Below are 23,474 nucleotides of genomic sequence, written 5' to 3' on the forward strand. Positions count from 1 at the left end.
GTTCCTAGCACCTGCCCCTACCAGTCCCCAGATGAACCGGCTAACCAATTAGGAGGCTACTCGATCTTCGGCCAGACCTTGCTGTGAACACAGCCACATGTGGCTGGATCGTGGGGACTGGTTCTGGGAGACGCACTGGCAGGTGACTGTGTCCTCGTGCGAGTGTTGCGGAGCGTGCTCGCACAAGCACTGCCTACTGCAGCTATGTCACAAACTCGCACGGCGACTTAGTCTAGGCAACTGGAGCTCGGTGGGGAGTGTCTGTATCTAACACGGAACGGGACCGAGCAGATATGGTTCCACGCCGCCCGTGCAGGGCGCTGACCGGGCGTGCAGCTCACAGGGCCTGGAGCTGCTCTGCTTGGGTCCACGAGTGAGTGGGGAGTGACCGGGAAGGCCCAGGACATTGCTGTCCGCCACTGCGGACTTTGTAAACACCGCACGCTCAGCCTACACTGCATTTATTTTTCAAGATTTGTGGATTTTTGTTTGTTTGTTTACTTGAAAGGCAGAGTGACAGACAAAGAGGGAGATACACAGACAGAGACATCTCCCTTCTGCTGGTTCACTCCCCTAAATAGCTGCAAAGGCTGGGGCTGGGCCAGGCTGAAGCCAGGAACTGGGAGATGTATCCACATCTCCTATGTGGGTGGCAGAGGCCAAGTACTGACCCGAAGTGGGGCACCTGGGACTCAAACCGGCACTCCGACATGGGACACAGGTATCACAAGTGGTGGCATAACACACTCAGCCCCCTCTCCACTGAGCTTATAAAAAAATGTATTCTTTCTTCAATAATAAATTAATCTTAGCTTATTGTAACTCTTGTGCCGTATAAACTTTAAAAAAGAAGTTTTTGGACTCTTGCAGTAACATTTAGCTTAAAATACAAACACAGGGGACTGAACTTTCTGGCTCTGTGATCAGCTCGCAGGACCAGCATGGGCTTTATGGCCTGCTGGTGACAGATGTTGATGTGTATGTATGGCCACTGGCCTTTACAGGTGTGGCGTGGCCACGTGTCTGCCCGCCAGCACTGACTCTGTGCACCCGGGAGGCTGAGTGCCCGATTGGGCTGGGACTACTCACCATGCAGGCGGCCTGCACCGCTTCAGACACGTGCCCGGCGTTGGGCTCGCACCAGAATACGTGGCACTCGAAGCGCTGGCTGCCAGTGTCCATGATGAAGGCAAATGTGTGGATGTCCTTGCCCACGCCCATGAAGGACAGGAACCGCACGCGACACTCCACCAAGATCTCCTCTTCGCTCTGCAAGAGACACCGTTCAGTGCCCCGGGGTCCCTGGGAAGCCGGGCAGCAGTCCCCACGAACGGGTGGGTCAGCAACAGAGCGGCAGCACACGACAACTGCCCGACCAAACTCAGAAAGGACCTGGGTGTTTTCCAGGAAAGCAATACCTTGCCGGCTGCGTGGTCAGGCTGCCCAGCCGTGAGCGTCATCCTGGCTTTCCGTCTCTCGCTCTGAACACGCTGCAGTCATGGTGTGCCACGGGGCTGCCGAGTTTCCGTGTGGCAAACACACCTCTTACACACAGCCCCGGGCAGGTGCACAGCGAGCGGCTCAAGCCCTGTGTGAGTCCCCCATCCCCCTGCCCCAAGTAAAATATTCACTGTGTTTCTCTTCCTCTAGTCTCCCAACCCAAGCTAAACAAAGTCCCATTCAATCACATCCTACCGAAAACCAGGTCAAACGAAAAGTTGCCCAATCATGTTTTCCCTTTCTTGCAAATCAGTATCCACATGAAGTCGTGTGAACTGCTTGGAGAATTCAACCTTATGGTCATAAACATTACCTCTTCTGCACTGACCACATGCAATTAATTTATTTCAGAGGAAGAGAAGCAGAGGGAGAGACAGACAGCTCCAATTCACTGTATAACTCCCCAGATACCCACAATGGCTTCAGGCCAGGGGCCAGAGCTGGGAGCTGGGAGCTGGGAGCTGGGAGCTCAATCCAGGTCTCTCATGTGAGTAACAGGAACCCAATCACTTGAGCCACCAAGCCCGGGTCAGAAGTGGATGTGGGACGCAGGCCCAGGCTCTCTGATACGGGGATGTGAATGTCTTAGTGCCACAGCAGTCACCCCGAGATGCAAGGTTTGAATCAGTCGACACATCCAGAATGTTGACTTTCGGGCCATTATCATCTTGACCTATTGAGCTTTCACTTGGATTCTATTGGAGCGGTTAACAAACTATACTGCTCTAAGATATGAGGGCGTTTTCCTAAGGAGCTGAGATGGGGGTACGGTAGGGTGGCAAGGGGAGGAGCATGGCAGGCCCGGGTAGGAAGGGGCTGAAGGAACCGGCATGGCAGCCAGTGGGCGCCTGTGCTCTGCAGAGGGTGACCCGGGCGTGAAGGTGACCCGTGCAGGGACGACAGGGCAGGCCTTTCCACAATTGGGCTGGACAACTGTGTGGCACGGGCCAAGTTGCTTCACGTCTCTGGGCTTCCGCTTCCTCAGCCACAGCACTGGGCTAAGCTGGGCTGAGGCTGACACTGGCCTCTCCGCAGGACACTGACCCCTGCCGACAGCACCAAGGACCTTCCCTAGGGGATGCGACTTTGAGCCCTGACCCCAGGCGGCACAGCTAAGTCAGTGCTGAAGCACTAGCGAGGACTGGAACCCCAGCTCCCGGGGGAGCTCCAGTCAGCACCACTCAGTCACCCTGGGCACATGGCTCTGACCTCGGGGGCCCGTGGAGACGTCAGAATCAGAAGCACCAGAAGCCAAGTCTCTAAGCCCCAGGGAAGCACAGGGGCTCAGCTTTAGACCGAGAGAAAGGGCTAAAAATAAGACCATTTAATCACTTCATTTTAATCAGTTAATTGACCTGAGAGATAGACATGCATTAACACACACAGAGACAGAGAGAGAGAGACCGAGAGAGAGAGAGAGAGAGAGAGATCTTCCATCTGATATTTCACTCCCCCAAAACCCACAAGAGCCAGAGCTGGGCCGGGCCAAAGCCAGGAGCCTACGACAGGACTCCATGCAGGTCTCCTACAGGGGTGGCAGGAACCCAAGTATTTGAGCCATCACTGCTACCTCCCAGTGTCTGCATTAAGGAAGCTGGAAGGGAAGCGGGGTCAGGACTGCACCCGGGCACTGTGACATGGGACACAGGTGCACTGACTGGTGTCTTAACCGCTATGCCAAGCACCTGCCCTGAAGGCCATTTTAGTCCCAAGTAAACATGACTCCCAGGAGGGCAAGCCTTGAAAGCTCCCTTGCATCCAGTCCAAGGCCATCTGTGATTCCTGCTCACCTTCTCACTGATGACCGTCACAGTAGCATCAGCTACGTTCATGTTCACCGACGGCCATGCCTCCTTGTCGGACGAGGTCATGAGACTTTCTATGGCACTGTTCAGGGTATCCATGCCTGTGGACGGGAAGGATCATCACGAGAGCCCTAGAGCAATGCATCTCTCTCAAGTGCAGGGTCACCCCGCCCACAGTCTTATCTGGCCCAGTGGAAGGCCACGCCTCCCAGACTCCCTTCAGCGTGGCATGGCCAAGCCACTGGGACGTGAGCTGAATGCAGTGTCTGCCACTTCTGGAGGGCACAAGGGTTCCCTCACAACTTCCTACTGCCCCTTCCACCAGGTAACAGGAGCTCAGGCAGGTGCCCTGCCCCACTGGAGAGCAGCTGAGCCCTTTCCCAGCCCCGGGCTGCCCATCCCTGGACTGTGGGGGAAACAAGAAACACATGTGTCTGTCTGGTGACCACTTCTGAGTGCTGGGCACACCTGTCAAAGCAGCTCAGCTTGGCCCATCCTGCTTATTTGATCAGGCCTGCTTCTGTGTCTGGGTTCTGGCTGGTGAGGGTGTCAGGGGGCTTGATTTGAGACAAGGCAGCGTGTGAAGCGGTAGGTCTCACTCTCCTGGGGGGTGACCATCTCCCAGGGGCTCCCCAACACCGGCATGGCTGAGAAGCCACACATGTTGTACATACCGACTGGCTTGTCGACAGGGAGCATTCCCAGGTACTGAACGTGGAACTTCTGGACCAGCTCTGTCTTTGGTGTTGGAAAGTCTACTGTAGGGAACAAAGCAGAACGTCTTTCTCAGTGGTGCCAGCACTCACGTCACAACAGCCAGCACACCGGACACCAAGTACCGGATGGCCCTGGGTTTCCGAATGTGACTGTGGCGATTGTTCTGGAAGGACGGCATTTCCAACTGCAGATACTGGGACTCTGCTGGTCAGAATACAACTTGGCTTTCATCTCCAGGCACAAAAGCATCTGAAAGCTGGAGCTGGAATCTGTGAGGCAGCTGCTGTCTCTTTGATGCGTGCTCAGTAAGCACTTTTGATGTGTGTGTGACTTGTGCTCGATTGCTCAAGAAATGAACCACAAGGGCCCAGCAGCATAGGAAAAATAACCAAAGCGTCCCCCCGCCGTCAATCCATGTATCTTTAAACTAGCGGCTCCTTACCCAGGCTGCACGTGCAGTACGGGACCACCACCAACACCCCTTCTCCTTGTGCAGGGACAGCAGGACCACCCTGGCCCTCTGTGCCTCTGTGGGAGCCACGGCGCACGCTCGGCCCGTGCTTGTTGAGTGACAGCCACCCGAGACCCCTGGTTCTCACCCAGGGGGTGGAAAGCACCGTCGTGAAGACCAGAGAGGCCGCCCACCTACCTTGCAAAGGAACGTCGAGATTCGCGTGGGTCCTCTCCTGCAAGGCGCTACAGGCCAGGGCCTTGGCGTTCTTCCGCTCAGCCATAATCTAAAGCAGGGAGGGGTGGGACGGACACAGCCATGGCTCGTGGTTAGAGAGCCCCAGATCTTTAGCAGTTCCTGCCAGTGAAGCGTCTGAGTGGATTCCACTTCTGAGACAGATTCGCTTAAGTCTATGCGTCTGCACCTCTGGGTTGCCCACCCTGAGGTTTCTGCTCATGCTCCCTGGGGACAGGAGGTGAGTGACCGCTCCTACAGTAACTGTCTCCTAGTGGTTTGGAACTGACTTCTTCCACTCTCGGCTGAAGACGCCCCAAGCCCCGCCCCCTTCCCTGTCCCTCGTAGGCCTGCTGGCTGCTGGGGCCCATGGGACTCCAGGTGCTGGGCTTCCCCAGAGCTTCCGGGTGACTGACTATCACGTAGAGGAAATGAGTTCAGATCACACCTCTGCCACTTCCTCACCGTGTGACCTTGGGCAGGTCAGCTGACCGCCTGCATCTCACTTCCTCAAGTGCACAGGGCGATGGTAAGGATTTCTATGTTGGAGTATTCGTGTTTCAAGAACTGAGCGAGCATGGGACAGGCCCAGACAGCAAGGACACTCAGAAAGGTGAGGGACTGGCACTGTGACACAGCAGGTTAAGCTGCCACCGGTGTCACTGGATTCCATGTGAGCGCTGGGCTTGAGTCCTGGCTGCTCCGCATCTGATCCGGCTTCTGCTAATGTGCCTGGAAAAGCAGTAGGCCCCTGAACCCACATGGGAGACCTGGAAGAAGCTCCTGGCTCCTGGCTTCAGCCTGGCCCAGCTCCAGCCATTGCAGTTATTTGAAGAGTGAAGCCGTGGATGGAAGATCTCTCTCTCTCTCTCTCTCTGTAACTCTGCTTTTCAAATAACTAATTCTTTGGGAAAAAAAAATAAAAAAGAAGGGAGGGAGGAAAGGAGGAAGGAGAGGAAGGGAGAGGGAAAGGTGAGCCTCACTACCATTATTTTCAAATGTTTGCCAATTGTCTCTCTTCTCTCAGGGATGCCGATGTCTGCTTTCATCAAGAGTCCCCACTTGGGGCCGGAGCTGTGGCACAGCAGGTTAACCACTGTCTGCAGCGCCAGCATCTCTTTTGGCCGCCGGTTTGAGTTCCGGCTGTTCTACTTTTGATCCAGCTCCCCCACCCCCAAGGTGCCTGGGAAAAGCAGTGGAAGATGGGCCAAGTCTTTGGACCCCTGCACCCACATGGGAGACCCAGATGAAGTTCCTGGCTGTTGTAGCCATCTGAGGAGTGAACCAGCAGATGGAAGATCTCTCTCTGTGTCACTCTGTCTTTCAAATAAAATAAATACATTAAAAAAAAAAAAAAAAAAAAAAGAGAGTCCTCACTCTCCTCACTTCTGAAGCCTGTTCCCTGCTGTGGATTTAGGGACTCAAAGCAGCCTAGCATTCGATGATCCCAGCGGTAGCTCACCCCATCACCCCCAGCCTGAGGTTTATTCCAGGGCGAATGACAGCCTCTTCCACCCCAGGGCCGCACTCGCCCACCTCCGCATCCTGTGCCTGGGCAGCGAGCAGAAAGCCTGCTGATCGTAACGGCAGTGAACACTAACTGAACACTTGCTCGTGCCAGGCCACTTCTGCGGGCTTTGCACAAGCAGACAAGAGACAAAAGGGCAGCCTTGTGTCTCTTCTTCACTGCTGTCTCTCTGGTGCCCAGAACACTGCCTGGCACACACATGGCATTCAGCTGTATCAGTCCCATGAGTGGATGAGAAAGACAAAAGCTGGGGGGTGAGCCACGTTCTCTAGAACGTTTCTGTCATTCAGGTCATGTTCTGGGGCCCCTCCCTCAGGCTTGGGCGTGCAGCTGGGCCACAGTCCGGGCTGGGGCTCAGAAGGAACTGTGGGAGTGAAGTGGAGCCATGACAGCAGCCTGAACCAGGAAGCGGGCATTCAACTGAGGCGGTGGCGAAACCCTGTGTCCAGAGCCAGTGAAAGGGCTCTGAGGAATGGAAGGAAGCTGGTGGCTGTGTCTCAGGCGGTTGGCCAAGTGCAAGGGTGATACAGTCGCTGAGAACATCAGGTACTCTAACACGGTGTCCTAGGAGGCCAAGGGATGCAGCAGCCCAGGGTCTGCTCCAGGCTGGCTCCCTTTGGGCCACTGTGGCTACTTGTGGGGGAATCAGCGTGCCCAGAGGAGGATATTAGGACTGGCATAGCCACACGGTCCACAGCGGCTGCAGAGACAGGCTGGGGGCCAGGGCAGGAAGTTTCAACCACAGATCCGTGCCCCGTACCTCTAAAACGTGCCAGGCACACAGCGAGGCTGCGGGTGTGCAAAGGGCTGGCCTGCAGAGACAATGGGAAGAGCCCTCCCGCTGCCACAGCTGGCAGATCTCAAAGTACCTGGAGGTTCTGGGCAGGAAGCAAGGACTCCGTGAGAGCCAGAGCTGCTCAGGAACAGTAAGAGAGGCACCGTGGAAGGAGCCCAGCAGAGCGGGTCAGGGGCAGGGGCAGGGGCGGGGGCGGGGGCGTCTGCGCGGCCAATGCTGTGCTGCAGAGCGGGGTCTGGATGGACCGGGGACGCCAGGCTGTGCTCACTCTGGGGTTCTGCGACTCTACTTAAGGAAGCACAGCCCGCCCGGCCTGACCAGTGACTGCAGCCCTGGCTCCCAGCTGGACAGCATGTCCTCCGCGTCCTCATGTGCTCCTCGTAAGCCCTCGCTGTCTGTGCCCCAGACACCCCCTGCCCCCGGCTTCTCGCCACTCTTCCTTTCTCCCAGTCCTTTCTGCAGTTGCATTCACTCTCAGATCAGATGGCCCGGATCCTGGGAAATCTGCCGACGCCCCTTCTGGTTGTCAGCAGTGTGCCCTCCTCCACCATACCTGCCATTGTCCCCCCCCCCCACACACACCCCCAGGCTGTGGGAGGAGCTAAGGTTCTGCTCATTTTCCAGCTGGAGCGCTTCTGAGCGCAGCCCCAGGCCCCCGGGAAGCATGCAGCCCGCCGTCCGCATCTGAGGGTTCCACATCATGGATTCAATTGACCACGGACAGAAACCGTAACTGCCAACGGGTACTAGGTAGTGAGACTCGGCACGGCTGCTTTTGTACCGAATGCACAAGTGTTTTTCTCGTTATTCCCTAAAAAACACTGTGTAACAAGTATTTGCACAGCGTTTCCGTCGTATTAGATATTAAAAGTAACCCAGGGATGATTTAAAGGACAAGGGAAGTTACATGCAAACACTGCAGGGCACCACGTCCCGGACCTGAGCATCATGATACTGAAGGAAAACCGGACTTCAATGGCGCTGCCCTGACAACCTGCGCCCCAGGTGCAAGCCAATGTGCCCACTCCCCCGCCCTTCTACAGCCTTTTACCTGCCCAGAAAAAGGAGAGAAGAGAGGCAGACGGCTTAGTGCGGACCCACCTTACCTTGGAACAGATTTCGTGGAGACTTGTGGCGATGGCTTTTGCTGGTGTGTCACATCGAAATACATGACATTTCAAAATTCTTGTATCTTTGTCTCTTGCTACATAAGCAAAATCCCTGTGCAAAGAAAATGTATCAGCCCATGAGAAAAAGGGAACCTCTAGCAACGCACACTCTGGTTAAGCATGATAACTGAGCTAGCTGATGGCACGTGGGTGGTAATAGTGTGGATGCACTGATTAAAAACAAATCAAATCCCAACAGCTACTGAAGGCGGAGGCACAGTTTGTATGGACATTAGGGACTCAATTCTGAGGGACAGTTATGCAGTGGTCTCCAAACCCCCTAAGTGGGACTCTTGGGGTCCCTAACAACTCTCCATGAGAACTGGATTTTGAAAGGACCCTTCTCTGCGGTGCTGTAACATACATCAGGACCACACATCAGAACACAGAGAGCATGAGTTGCATGAGTGACACAATGACTCACTCAGCGGTGCAGAAGCAAAACAAAAGGCCCCGATGTGTAAGCTGGTGTACAGAGCAGCAGACAGCGACCACAGGGCATGCCGGGACACAAGGGCACAGTGCCAGATGGAATCCCATCAATGCCGTCTTGCTTCTGTTCCACAGGCCCCTACTCCAGCTCTCAGCGCCCAGTCACCTCCTCTGTCCTCAGCTCAGGCACCACAGAGACCCAGCCCGTGCTGGATGCTAGCATTTGTCTCCCTGATACGGAGGCCATGGGCTGCAATGTCGCTGGGCTTCAAAAGGACCACGGGATGCTATGCAATTTCCCACTAGTTATTGGAGGCCAGTGGTTCCACGAGGAGAGTGTTCACAAAAGATAAACGCCCAGCTTCAGCCAGGCAGCGACGCATCAGTGATTTATGTGTGGCTGAGGCGGAGCCAGGATCAAACCACAGAGGAGCTTATTTGAAGGCATCCCTGTCCCTGTGAGAACGGCTGGTCTTTCCACAGATGCTGCTGCTGCTGCTGCTGATGCATACTTTTCCTGAGAGCCAGGACCTCCCTGGGAAGGCTCAGTGACTGCCACTGGAGGCAACAGTCCATGGTGAGGATGTGGCTAGAGAAACCCTGGGGCTCTGGGCCTGGAGACCTGGGACACCAGGCGGACCGGCCAGAGGAGAGGAGCCTTGCCTCTAGGCATTGCCATGCCCCGTCAGCTCTAAGTCGGGTGTCTCTACTTGGCCAGTCCAACAGGCACTTGAACCCCAGACAATCCAGGCCTGACCTCTACCTCTGCCCTTCCCAGCCTTCTCTGGCCTCCGCCTCACCAATGGCAAGGCCACCACACCTCACTTTCCACATCCAGCCCCACGTCTGGCCTACTTTACCTCTTGGAAATCTCCAGATTCCACCCCTCCTCTTCCAACCCTCCTACCACTCAGCATCGTAAGCAGCTTCTCCCACCCCTGAGTCCCTCCCTCATCGCTGCTTAGGGCTCAGCCAGAGCAGGTGAGCACCCCTCCCTGGCACTGCCCAGTACCACCCCCAGGTACCGTGGACACACAGTGCTCCCTGCACACAATGTGTGGCCTGTCTTCTTTACAGCTCCCTGAAGCCCCATGCATGTGGCCTGTGCCTTACTCATGCCCACCACCTCGCCCAGGGCCTCCAGCCACGGAAGTTGGCCCTCAGTCAGCTGTGCGTGGCCTCTCAGACGGCGGGCAGGGGGCTGGGGCTGCATGAGGCACGGGCCTGGATGTTGAGGGTGAGCAGTCTCGCAGGTCCCCAGGCCTTCCCATCCTCGTCTCAACCACCATCAAGGTGACACAGTGTTCAAAGATGATGTGAAAGGAAGGTACCGCCCGTGCACACGCCACGGCAGGGAAACCCTGGTTCTGCTCCACCTCCCTCTGGCTTCTCTTCTTCCCCAGCCAGATCACGAAGCCACACCCACAACAATGTCCCCACATGCAACCCTTCCTTTAACCCTGCACATCCAGCCACCATTCTTCTGAGGTCCCGCCTCTGCACCACGCCGGAGGTCACCCATGGGAAGTCCAGATGCCTTGGACTGCGGATCCAGAGCTCCAGGATTTGTCCACCTGCTCTGCAGCACTGCCCTCCCCCCCAGGAGATGCCCCCGGCCCGTCTGCCCCACCGTGTCTGCAGCACATTTACCTACTGCTGCAGCCCAGCTCCGAGAAGGAGCCTGCCTCGCCCTCTGGCCCCAGCAGCTGGTTTGTGTCTAACCATCACCAGATTTAACTGTACCAGGAGAATTGGCCACTACCTGCGATCTTTGGTAGCTGCCGTTCAGGTCCCCCCCTCCCCCTGTGCCTGCTTCCTTAAAGGGACAGAGTAACGTGCAGCCAGAGGGTTGTAGTGGGGGAGCCCAGATCCGCCTCCCACTCCCGTTTCCTCTTGGCTTCACACAGTGGGCAGCCCCCTCTGCAAATCTGAAACTGAAAAAGCTCCGAAATCTGAAACTTTTGTGGTGTCACGAGTGGAATTACACTGCACAAAACCCTTTTTCCATGGTCGAAACAGTCAAATCTACCATATAAAATGAACTTCAGGTTACGTGGAGAAGGCATCCCTGATTATAAATCAATTTCACGGGTAGACTTGGGTCCTACCCTCAAGGTATCTCATTATATAGATGCAAATATTCCAAAATCGGAAGAAACAAACCCATAATTTGAAACGCTTCTAGGTCCTGGCATCTCAGGATAAGGGCGACCTTGGCCATGGAGTTTAACATCATCGTTAAGTGAGGGGGGCTGAGAAACACGGTGCCCACGGTGCCCCTCAGGCTCTGGCACGCTCTGACGCCAGCTCCCAGTGCCGGGGCTGCCCAGCGGAGCAGGAACAGGCCCTGGTCAGCGAGCCGCAGCTCAATACCACCACCCCGCAGCCCTGCGCCCGCTCTCCTCTCCTAGGTGACCTGAGGCTCAGTTACAGCAATCATGAGCGTGAATCTCCGTCTTCCTTCGGCTCAGCTCCGGGGACTGACTTCTGAGGGCAACCACCGGGCACCCGCTTCCACCCGAACGGAGGCAGTGTCGGCAGGGAGTCTCAGAATTAGTTTTTTTTTTTTTTAAATCCTTATTTTTTCCAGCTTCTTTCCAGGTACCATGCTAACAGATTCAGGAGGCCAAAATCTGCCAGTCCCTGACAGCGGACAAAGCCCAGTATGTACCCCTACAGAGGTCTTATCTGCTTCCTGGGAGAAAATGAGTTTCTTTTTCTCCTCACTGTGGAGCTCAAGAGACTTGCACGCCTCCCATTTTCTTCCCCCGGAACACAACCACCTAAGCTCCCTGGTAGCCCTGAACATGCGCGTGGGCACTTCCGGCAGCTAGGGCGCCCCCGTGCACGGCTGACACAGGGCTGGTCGAATCACTCAAATGCATCACTCAAATGCAAGCCCAATGGCACCCCACCGGTGGTTCTGAAAGCCTGGCTGTTCAGCACGGCTCTGGGAGACACTAGGATGTGCCGCGCCCCCTCCCCCACAAGGGGTCTATGACAAGGACCTCCAGGTGGGATGCTGTCCTGTCTGGGAGAGCCCAAGGAAACCGCAAAGGGAAGGATGAGGGCCTCTTCTACTGAGTCAAAGGACAGGACGCGGAGGCCACAAGCCACACGACACAGTGGCCTCAACTCTCCCCAGGAGCCTCCAGGAGGGCACAGCTCTGCCAGCGCGTGAGGTGTAGCCTCTAGCTCCCAGGACAGTCAGAGAATGCATCTGTGTTGCTGTAGGCCGCTAGGTGTATGGTAATTTCTTACGGAGGAAACCAACTCAGCTGCTGTTTGGTAACTAAATTATGATACTCTATGGAAGGCACATGTTGTGCAATATTCGATTCACCCCCATGAATACCTTGCGAGCCCCTGTTTAGGCCCCAGGCAGCAGAGATGTGGACACAAACAGGTCAGGTTCCAGCTAGAGAGCCCACTGGCCACTGCTGCACAGGGACAGCAGCACTGGTGCAGGGTAAGAAGGCAGGGGGTGGTTCAAGGGACATGAAGCGAGCAGGACCAAAGATAGAAGGGACGTGGGTCCGGGGTGTGTCACCCCCATGGCCCTGTGGTGAGGGACACGGCGTGGCTGCAGGGACTCACATGGCTGGCAGAATGCCCACTCTGAACCATCCAACCCTTAGAGCATGCGTGTGACCCTTCTGATGTGGAACCAAGTGGGCCAAGGGAAGGGGAGCCCTGGGGGCTGCTGTGTGGTCCATGTGAGGGAGGACGAGCAGGGTGCAGAGGGGATAGGTGGGAGGTGGCACTGGCGGGACCCACAGGTGTGGAGACGAGAATGACACACACACTCCGGGGTCCCTGCTAGGACAACTGAGTGTCCCCATTACTGGGTGAGAGAGAGAGAGAGAGAGAGAGAGAGAGAGAGAGGAGAAGCTCCAGCCTGGATGGCTTGGGGGCACTAGGTGCAAGGCCCACCAAGCAGGTGGAAACTGGTCCCTACACTCAGGCTGTGTCTGGGCTGGAGACACAGACCTGGGAGGCAGTGGCAGTTGGGGCAGCAGATGAGAGAGCAGAGAATGAAAACCAAGGACTGGCCCCTGAGGGTGGAGGACACAGAAAGGGAAAGGCCCAGTGACAAGAGCAACGGGGGAGGGGGCGGGGAAGGCCCACGAGATGCTGGCGGTAGAGACATCAAAGGCCATTCAGAGAGGAGGGTGTGCAGAGGGCTGCAGGGCCCATACAGGCGGAGCAGGAGGTAGACCAGCTGGTCTCGGCACAGGGAGCTTTGCCATGACCTTGGCCTCCTGGACCCTTTCCCTGAAGTAGGGGGTTTGGGACCTCAGCTGCAGGAGTCTGAGCAGCACAGAAGTCAGAATGTACCCCTCCTTTCACTCTCTTTTGTTTTTTAAAGTTCTCATTCTGGAACTTTTCAAACACACACAAAAGTACAGTAAGTGAACTAGCTCGTCCCGCCCCCAGCTTCAGGAAGCTGAAACTGTCCCCACGCAGCTGCCCCCACCTGCCCCTGGGCACTGCTATGAGGCTAGAGCCATCAGGCTCACTCACAGGAGCCCCTTAGTATTTTCTAGACACTTCCCTGTCCTCTGAGGGAACAAGAGGCTGCTCTAAGATAAACACACCCATTCAGGAATGACATTCCCAGGACACCACGAGCCCAGGGCCAGGCACGTGAACACAGGAGGAAAGAGAGCACCAGGTGCCACGGGGACTGCAGCCGGATCTGCTGACGTGCAGGGTACAGGGCTGGCCGGCCCACCTGGGGACACTTCAGGAGCCTTCACATGGGGAACCCCAGTGGCCTCCTGCCACCCCCAGCTCTCTCCCCAGTCACTCAGGGCACCCCTGGCTTGCCTGGCACCCAGCATCCCGTCTCAGAGAGACAGGCTTCCGTGTGGACCCCAGGTGACCAACCGGGCAGCCCGCAGAGCCACATATCCCACAGGGCCTCAGCCACACACAGCTGGCCCTGGCCACCTCAGCACTGCCTGCAGAACTCGGCTCCCGCTCCTGCCACCACATTAAGAATCTGTTCTCATGTCACCAACAGTGCTGGCCCAGGTGCCACCTGCTAAGAGACCCTGCTGTGGCGCCTGCTGCCCGCTCGGGGAGTCTCCCTCCTTCCGTTTATCTCTTGCCGTCATTGGAATGGCCATGCTTGCTCTTTTTTTAGAAAGCTTTTATTTAATAAATATAAATTTCTTGGGTACAGCTTTAGGAATATAGCGATTCTTCCCCCTACACCCGCATTCCCACCCCCAACTCCTGTCCCACCTCCTACTCCCTCTCCCATCCTATTCTTCATTAAGATTCATTGTTAATCATCTTTATACACAGAAGGCCAAGGCCTGCTTTCTTTTTGCACCACCCTGTGGGAGGTCCGTGGCTCCTGCGGCTCACACTTGAGCTGTAACAGGAGCTATTCCAGGACTACTTTTGGCTATTTGGATACAGAGCCTTGTGCTTCCAACTCTGCGCTTCTGTCCTTTTACTGCTCTGTCCAGTAATTACTCCCCGGAGAAAAGTGCCAGCGTCTTTGGCAGCCTCCCACTTCTTAAGGGCAGGGAGAGAGGAGCTTTTATTACCCTCACTTGTGCGGCATTTGGATGACCCAGCAGGGGCTCACTCCATCTCTACAGAATGAATGAACCAGCCTTTACTCAAATGGAGTCTATTAAAGAGTGGCTGCGACAGAACTGCTCATCCTTTATTTTATTTTATTTTATTTTTTTTTATTTTTTGACAGGCAGAGTGGACAGTGAGAGAGAGAGACAGAGAGAAAGGTCTTCCTTTGCCGTTGGTTCACCCTCCAATGGCCAAGAACTGCTCATCCTTCCTTAAGTCTCTCCCCTGCAGCTCTCTCAAATGGGATTTCAGGGTGGCCGTTGGCTTAGTGGCTAAGATGCCAGTTAACGCACCCATGTCCCACATCAGAGGGCCTGGGTTTGATTCCCACCTCTGGCTCCTGACTCCAGCTTCCTGCCATTGAAGACCCTTGGAGGCAGCAGTGATGGCTCAAGTAATTGGGTTCCTGCCACCCATGCGGGAGGCCTGGACTGAGTTCCTGGCTCCAGGATTTGGCCTAGCCCTGGCCCAGCCGCAGCTGTTGTAGGCATCTGGGGGAGTGAACCAGAAGATGGGAGCGCTCTCTCACTCTCTTTTAGGAAAAAAAAAAAAAAAAAGGAATTTAAGGGGCATCTATAGAGCTCTCAGCTGCTACCTAGGCTGCTTCTTTGAAGTCCCACCTGCAGAGCCATCTGTCCAGTGCTGCACAGGGACAGGGACACTGGAGCAGGGTAGGAAGGGCAGTGCGGGGCTCAAGGGCCATTTAAGGGAGCAAAGGGGGTGGTGAGAGAAGCGAGCCCTTGACCCTGTGGTGGGGTGACATTACAGCTGCAGGGACGCTACACAGGAGCCAGCTGTGTGGTGCCTGGAGCATCGCTGTGACCCGAGATCGCCTTTCATCACGAATCTGCCTGCTCTGCTGGCAAGGGGGTTCAGGGAACCAACGTCTATTCTGAATTCTAAGTGAGAACCCGGAACTGGCCTCCCTGGAACCACAGCTCACTGGCTCTGGCTCTGCTTCCTGCAGAGGCCTGCACGAGTTGACCAGCCTGCCAGTGACTCTCCCCACGGCTTGCACCGGATCGCCGCACTGGCGCTCTCCACTAGGTCCTCACGACGGGCCACACCCTCCGTGTGATCCACGTTTGCACGGATCAAACACATGGCGTGTTTCCTGCGGGGAGTTTGAGAAGGCCGGCACGGGACTGGCATTTGGTTCGTGTTGATTTTTTATTATAAATGAGCAAAAAGTCATCGAAGAAAATGCCTGCTTTGAAATTCTGTCTCCTTATCCACAAGGGAGTTTCTAAGAAACACTTGCACTCACATGAGTTTTTTTTAACCTTGCTAAGATGTCCCCTGGCCCTGGCTCATCTGTGTGTCAGATGAGCTCATCTGTGTGTTAGAGGGCAGGTCGCACCTGCAAACATGGGTGACACAGCAGCCAAGAGTCGCCATCTGAACATGCCGTCTCTAGCCCTTTCTGAGAAAGATCTCTCCCTCTCCTCATCCTTTCAGCTGCGCAGGGCCTGGCACAGGATCTGAAAGGAAGGGAGGAGGTGGGTCCAGGGGAGAACAGCGGGATGGGGGGTCCTGGGCTGCACCAAAATACAGACTGACAGGGTCTACTCTGTTTTCAACACTGCTCTCAGTTCCTGATCCGGCCTTGGAAGTCTTGTTTCCGCAGTGGGAGGAAAAGGCAAGAGAGGGAGAAAGGGCACGAGAAATCCCATCTTCCCAGGTGGCCAGCCAGAGTGTCCAGTGCACAACTTTTTTTTTTTTAACCCAACATCACACGCACCGGAAGTGGGCACTGCTACTTCCACCTCGCTCAGGCGCTAGCTTGGTACACTCAGCTTGCTCTCTCCTCCTCCGCAAGCTTCGAGAAGATGTTCAGCTCCTCGACTCTGAATGGGGCGCCCCAGCCACGCGTCACCGGGGGAGACACACGTTCTCGGGGAGCTCTCTCCCGGGTGCTTTCTGGAGCCCCACAGCTCGTGTCAACAGCAGATGTGCACATCTACAACTGCAGTCAATAATCAAGGTGGCACGGGCACGCCAGGGTGTGCAGCCTCCCGCAGACCACTGTCTTGCTGTTGACACTCGTTTCCCGGGAGGAGACCCGGATAAACAGCGAAGGTCGGGGCCAGCAGCCCCTGGAAGGATGCTCAGCACGAGGATGGTCCCATCCCCCTGCTCAGTCCTGGTCCTCCAGAACTTTCCAGCACTGCCCCAGGAGAGTCAGGAGGGCAAAACTCAGTTAATCACACTCTCCAGAAGCCCAGGAGGCTGGCAATGCTACTCAGCCAGGCTCTGCCGCAGTGCACGGTAAGGTAGAAGAGCAGCTGCTGGCCAGAGACAAACACGGCTCAGACACAGGAAGCCGGCGGCCGACATGGCCCGAGGACGGACCTCGGCTTCCCAGCAGCGTGCAGAGGCGATCACCTCTGTGTCCCCCCACTGTGCCCTGCGGCAGCCACGCTGCCATTTCCTTCTCCCAGCAGGAGAAGCCACTTCTCCCACTTCAAGCTCCCAGTCAGGCCCCCGGGGACACTCAGAGCCATGGGCAGCACCCAGGTCCCACATCCCAGCTCTGCCCTCCTCAAAGTCCCCTCCATCCTCCTCGTGGTAGGCAGGAAGCAGAAGAATTGCAGAGAGTTTGGTTAATCACTGACACTGAAACTGAGTCAGCGCTTCTGGCTGGCAGCCTAGTCCCGATGTCACCAATAAAACTCTGGAGAACACATCACGCCAAATGACTGCTATCTGTTCTCCAGGACGCACGAGAAGCCTTCTGATGCGACGTGGCGCAGAGCCTCACTTCTGTCACAGCTGCCCCTGGGTCCCGCCACTCCCCACGCCCAGCCCACCACCTTCCCCAGCCAGGGTCAGACCGGCAGCCGAGGGCCCCGGATGTGGCTCCCAACAAAGGGTTAAACAAGCCGAAGTTCTGCCGGGACGATGGCGATGGCGAGGAGGCATGAAGACAGCAGGGGGTCACTGCCAGACACACAGACACCACGGAAGGGCAGAAGCGGAGAAATGGGTCGGTTACCTCTCTCTGAGTCCAGGAAGGCATGAGGGAACAGAGCAGAAAGAACACGTTAGCATTCATTCACGCGCGGCACCCAGGAGAGAAAACAGTCCCGTTAGCGCTGGCCTCCCACCTCAACCCCAACTCCGCAGTGCGCGCTGGGCTCCCAGGCCTTATTTTAGCCGAACTCTATCCCCCAGAAGTGTGTATTTCGAGCCACGGTACGATGAAGCCAGGAGATGCCAGCTGAATTTGCAGAGGCGACCTAGTGCCGGTGGGGGCGGAGGAAGAGGGGGGAAGGGAACCAAACTTAAAATATCACAGTCAAATACAGGAAGCTGTTTGCAGCAAACACTGGCAGACGACTCAGCTCCCTGTTCCAGCTCCACCTGCTCCCAGGAAAAGACATTCAGAGACGGCGACACGCACACAGCCTTACCTGTTTTGCCAGCACTCCTGACATCCTGGGCCTCTCACTGAAATGCATCCTTAGGCACAACAGCAAGGGACACAGAGCACAGGGTCAAGGGCAGAGATGGGAGAGACAGCAGATGAGGGTTCCAAGGGCAAGGGGAACAGAGACGTGCCAGGGGAGAGAGGAGTGGGAAGCGCACAGGTGCAGAGAGAACCATCTGAGGGTTGGGGCCGCCCGCCTTTGAGTCTCATCCCCAGAGATGCCCTGAGCCACTGGGGGACCCTAATAAAGTCACTTACCCCTCCCGGGACCCCACAGTTACCACTGTTTCCTTCTGGTCTCATCACACCCGAATGGGAAGGGCCCAGGGGCAACGCCCCTGAGTGGGTTACACACACGCACTGCACGTAGAGCAGCTGGACAGATGAGGAGGGAGGCAGCACCAGGGGAGGAAGCAACAGCCACAGAACCCCACTATCTCAGGAGCACCACGGCCAGGGTCATGGAGCGGCCAGCGGAGCGCCACGGCCAGGGTCATGAAGCGGCCAGCGGAGCCCTGCAGGGACGACAGCTGAAAACACAGCTGAGCGGTACAGCCGTCCTCAGAACAGTAAGCAGCCGCACAATGGACTGCAGATCCACAGTGTCTGAGCATGCACTTTAATGCATGCAGAGAAAAACAGTCTGACTGCCGAGTGTCATCTACGGGGGATTAGGGGGGATTTTATTGAATGCATCTGTTGGAGCATCAGTAAGAACGCTCGAAGCCACGGTGCTAGGCAGGCCCTGAGGCACAGGCAGCAGCATTAATGTGTATTTATGACCACAGTAGCACACTAACCTACACCCTTAATCACAGCACATCTCTCCATGGCCCCTCGTAGCACAAAGTCAACAGTACTGTTCCCACTGACAAGTGAGCGGAAACAGGTTCAAGAGAGGCTGAAGGACTTGGCGAGTGTCACACAGCTGGTGCATGGTGAACACAGGGTTGGAGTGCGGGCAGTAGGACTAATTTAAGTCTTCCCGCATGCATGGAGGGGCACCCCAGACTTCCAGACGGTCCTGTGGAGTCCTCTAATGGTTTCTCTCCCGAATGACAAACCCCTACGGTCCCTATGCACAGGTGTTTAAGGTAGGGGCTAAGGGTTTGGTAAAGAACCAGGCTTTAGAGCAACAGGGGAACCTCCTTCTCTTTGGTGAACTTTCAAAAATTTATTTAGGCAGAGAAAGAGAGCTCCCATCTGCTCATTTGCCTCCTAAATATATGCAAAGATGGGCTGGGCAGGGCCAAAGCCGGGAACTCAGTCCAGGTCTCCCATGTGGGGGGCAGAGTTGCACCAGCCACCACCTGCTGCCTCCCGGCGTGTGCATTAGTGGAAAGCTGGAGTCAGGAGCCAGAGGTGAATGTCAGAACCCAGGCACTCTGATACTTGGTGTGGGCATCTTAGCTGCAGGGTCAGACGCCCGACCCCGACTCCAGCCCCTTGGTGGAGTGGAGAAGCAGCTGAGTGCAGGGAGAAGCAGCTGAAAGCTTCCGAGAGAGGCTCCTTAGGTGGGGGAGGCGGACAGAGCTGGGTGCCTTCGGCTATGCCACTCACCCACCTCCTCTTTGTTCACTCGACACAGCTTGCTCTCTGGCCTCCCTCTGAGTACCACGCACACCGTGTTACATGCAGTTACACCCCGGGACCTCGGGTCCTCGTAAGGTGCATCATGAGAATGCGACTGGAGATATAAAGTGCCAGGAACATAACAAAGGCGCAGTCACCTGCATCAGCAGGGCTCTCACCACAAAGCCATCTCGTGGGTCCACGTCTCAGCCAGGCTGTGACAGGCCGTGGACTGTCTCCCCTGAAAGCACAGTCCCCTGGGGAAGGGGCCGTGGCCTGCCCTCAGATTCCCAGATGTCATCTGCAGTGCAGGTCCCTCTTCGGTGGCCAAGTTAGATGATCAGTGGAGGAGCCAGGAGCCAAAGGCCTGGATTCCAGTTCCCCAGGAGCAAACGGCTGCGCAGGCCGTGGCACCTCCCGGAGCCCTGAGCTTCTCAACTCGTGGGAGATGCCCCAGGAACCTCTAGCACTCCACTTTTAAACAAGAAAGGACATGCTGGTGCTTTGACTCTTGAAAGAGAGAGAGAGATGGACAGAAACCGAGATGAGATCTTCCTTTTTTTTTTTTTCATTATTATTATTTGACAGGTAGAGTTATAGACAGTGAGAGAGAGGACAGAGAGAAAGGTCTTCCTTCCCTTGGTTCACTCCCCAAAATGGCCGCTACGGCCGGAACTACGCCAATCTGAAGCCAGGAGCCAGGTGCTTCTTCCTGGTCTCCCATGCGGGTGCAGGGCCCAAGCACTTGGGCTATCCTCCACTGCCTTCCTGGCCCACAGCAGAGAGCTGGGCTGGAAGAGGAGCAACTGGGATCAGAACCCGGTGCCCATATGGGATGCCGGCGCTGCAGGTGGAGGATTAACCAAGTGAGCCACGGCGCCGGGCCCCAAGATGAGATCTTTTATCTGCTGATTCACTTCCCAGATCCTGTAACAGCCAAGGCTAGGCCAGGCCAAAACCAGGAGTCAAGAATTCCCATCTGGGTCTCAATGTGGGCGACAGTGCTCAAGCACTTCTGCCATCACCTGCTACCTCCTGGGATGCATGAGCAGGAAGCTGGACCGGAAGTGGAGCATCTGGAACTCAAACTGGCACTCCCATGTGGTATACGGGCGTAGCAAGCAGCAGCTGAACCCGCTGTGCCACAATGCCAGCCCCAAGTCATGGTATTTTAAATCAGATCCTTTAGTAACAATTCACTTATGGAAATAACACCGCCAGGTAGTCCCTGTGTTCTCCCCTGAAGACAGAACTTGGGAAAATGATACATCAACTTCTAACGCAGTGAAGTCTTAGAATAAGAGGTCAATGGGTGCTGCTGGCTTTAAGCATCAAGTGAAAAGCAGCCATGCTTAGAGACGCCAGAGGATCTCAAACTTGGAGAGAGGCATAGCCGACTTCCTTCTCACTGTACGAGATGTCCGTGGGAAGCATGAAAGCCCAGGATGAATTCCACACGAGCTGCGTGCTCATGGCAGCTGCTTCCTGGGAAGGTGACAAGGGAGCAGTCGGCAATGTTTTCCTTAACAGACACCTGATACAACAGACTTGGCTTGTGTAACTCACTGGCACCCAAGCCATAGGAAGTCTCTTAAACAACAAAAAAGCACACCCGAGTGATACTGCCCATCCCAGCTTTCGGGAGGAGGAGCCACCTCCCGTTCCCTGGCTTGGTCACCTACTTTTTACGCAACACACAACTGTGCTCGCTTTTCACAAACTGAGCACACAAGCCAAGGATCTGCCAGTGTCGCTCTCACTCCGCTTCTGCAGAACTCCCTGTTTTGTGTTTTTGCCAGGAGCAGGGAAGGATGTGGACATAGAGAGACACAGATATGCAGAGAGGGCCCATCATGGTTCACTCCTGCAAAGGCTGCAGTGGCTGGGGCCGGGAGCTGGACACTCGCTCAATACAAATCTCTCCCAGCAGGAAGCGGGAGCCTGGAATCAAACCCAGGTACTCCAATGTGGGACTCCGGTACCTGCTCACCTGCCTGAACACCCTCGCTGCGTGCTCTTTGGTTCCTTGACTCTCATCACTCAGATCCTCGGAGCCTTCTGAGAACAGAGCTCCATTATCCACATGACAACAAAGTAAAATCTAGAAACTCGGTCATGGAGACTCTTGCACCAGCTCTTTTTTGTTAATGGCTTATTTATTTAATGTTTATTTGAAAGAGTTACAGAGAGGGAGGGACAGAGAGAGAGAAAGAGAGAGAGATATCTTCCATCCGCTTTGGGTGTCCCATGGGGGCGGCAGGGGCCCAAGCACTCAGGAGCTGGATTGGAAGTGGAGCAGCTGGGACACGAACTGGTGCCCATGTGGGATGCTGGCGTCACAGGCGGTGACTTAACCTGCTACACCACAACGCTGCCTCCTCTACAGCAGCAGTTCTTATACCCATTTCTCCCCCAGCTTCACTCTTTGTATCTAACATTTGTTCACTATTTGTCCTCAGTCAGAGACCTCCGCCTCTTTCTTCCTCAGTGGCTTCATCTGTAAAGTGGGAATAATAGCAGTGCCCACATCCTGAGAGAACCGTGAGAAGGAGACATAAACTGACCCCCGTGAAACTCTTACAGGAATGGCTGGAGCTGCGGGCGAGGAGGTGTGACCACTACAGGTGAAAGGGACAGGGCAGCCCGCCAACTCGAAGGCTCACAGCACCTTCTGGAACCCAATGAAAACACTCCCAGAAAGACAAGCACAGACTCACGATGTCACGCCCGGCTCTGCAGGCCACAGAGCTGGGTAATCCCTGACCCGCTTTCCCAGAGCCCTGTAGAATGTGCGCCCTGCAGGTGGAGGGCCTCTGCGCTGAAATGAATCCCGCAGTCACACAAAGCCACCATCTGGCTTCCGGCCAGGGTCGGAGAACTCAGCGCAGAGAAAGGTTCCCCCCTTGCCAGGACCAAAGGGCGGCAGGGACACTCGGACCTGCGCACGCGTCCACACTTCCCGTGGCAGGCTGCCTCCAGCCTCTGGGGTTCTGACCATTAACTAAGTGTGAGGCTGACGAAGTGGTGGAAGGCGATTGAAATTCCAGGCACAGCCTTCCAAACAAAGGACTTTCTCCTGCAGCTACCAGTCCGCTTAGGAACAGGGAAACAGAGGGGGTTTAAAAGCGACCAGGAGATGAGGATTCTTTTTCTGAAGTCCATTTTGAAGAGGACAAGAATTGAAGCTTTAGTTTTCATCTGTGCTGTCTTACAGATTAAACAACAGAGCAAAACACAAAGACCTCACTGCTCTGAATATGAGAGGAGGGAGGACGCACACACGACTGTTACTCAGTGCCCCAGGGAGCAAGACCAATGCCACGAAGAGCTTCCAGGCATAAAATTTAGGGGATGCACACAGAATCAAGTTATTAAAATGATCTACTCACAGGCATCTGGCTTCCTCCCTGAAAGTAAGATGGCAAAACCAACGAGGAGTCTCGGGACACGTGCCACGCTCAAGGCTCCTGTCCGAGAGAGGTCCCGGCGCTACGGACGACCGGAGGACCGAATGGGGCAAAGTGGCTCCCATGCAAACACTCCTACAACAATCACGGCACCCCTGGGCCTGGGGGTTAACCAGCTTCAACTCCACACCCTCAGCCTCACCGAGGGCCTCTGTGGGTAAGACACAGCGTTAAATCAATTTCTACATGTGACTCCCCATATCTTTGTAGAGGCAGAAGCAGTACCAAGGTACGTAACCCACAAGGGTCAATCCTTTTGGCCTTCATTTGCATTCTGTTGCCTTCCATCTAGAAACAAGTATATGGGATAAACAGCTGGTTGGGTTAGGATACTGGAGCTAGAGGTATCTGCCAGTCATAAGCCCCGCCCCATGTACATAACACCCACCGACTTTACCTAGGACCTGGGGGGCAGGCGCCATCTGAACAGCCACTCCCTTTTCCCCTCCTAAGAGGACAGCAATTGAGAGGGGTTCTGCTTTGGTGGGAGACCAGGATCGGGGAGGCGCTGAAGGTGCCCTCTGTTTCCCCTCCCCCACCCTTTTCTCCCTCTGGCTCACTGCACTCCTCAACTACACCCACGTGTGTGTGTGTGTGTGTGTGTGTGTGCGCGCGCGCCGCGCGCGCTTCCCTGCCTTTTAAATAGACTTTACCACTTTGTGCACTGTATGTGTGCTTCTCTAAGGAGAATGCAAACCCCTGGGATAATTAAACACCATCTCCCCCACTTCACAAGTATTCCTGATACCCTGATTACCACGAATACAACACT

At 55.6% G+C, this 23,474-nt stretch overlaps 1 protein-coding gene across 25 annotated transcripts in view; it reads right to left on the minus strand.

The window, feature by feature from the left end:
- The window catches only part of APBB2 (amyloid beta precursor protein binding family B member 2), a 397,255-nt gene that overhangs the window by 5,719 nt on the left and 368,062 nt on the right, over nt 1-23,474 (minus strand). For 20 of the 25 annotated variants that reach the window (XM_070068136.1, XM_051830951.2, XM_051830928.2 and 17 more), the window contains 5 exons: nt 8,138-8,252; nt 4,672-4,759; nt 3,980-4,063; nt 3,291-3,406; nt 1,090-1,269 (listed from right to left, as the gene is read on the minus strand). In XM_070068136.1, coding sequence (XP_069924237.1) covers nt 1,090-1,269; nt 3,291-3,406; nt 3,980-4,063; nt 4,672-4,759; nt 8,138-8,252 — 583 coding nt within the window. Of the gene's footprint in view, nt 1-1,089; nt 1,270-3,290; nt 3,407-3,979; nt 4,064-4,671; nt 4,760-8,137; nt 8,253-17,228; nt 18,267-23,474 lie in introns of those variants that run through there. The other 5 variants (XM_051830952.2, XM_051830938.2, XM_070068144.1 and 2 more) reach the window with 2 other exon arrangements.

This window comes from Oryctolagus cuniculus, chromosome 2, assembly GCF_964237555.1.
Source record: "Oryctolagus cuniculus chromosome 2, mOryCun1.1, whole genome shotgun sequence".
NCBI classification, from domain to species: Eukaryota; Metazoa; Chordata; class Mammalia; order Lagomorpha; family Leporidae; genus Oryctolagus; species Oryctolagus cuniculus.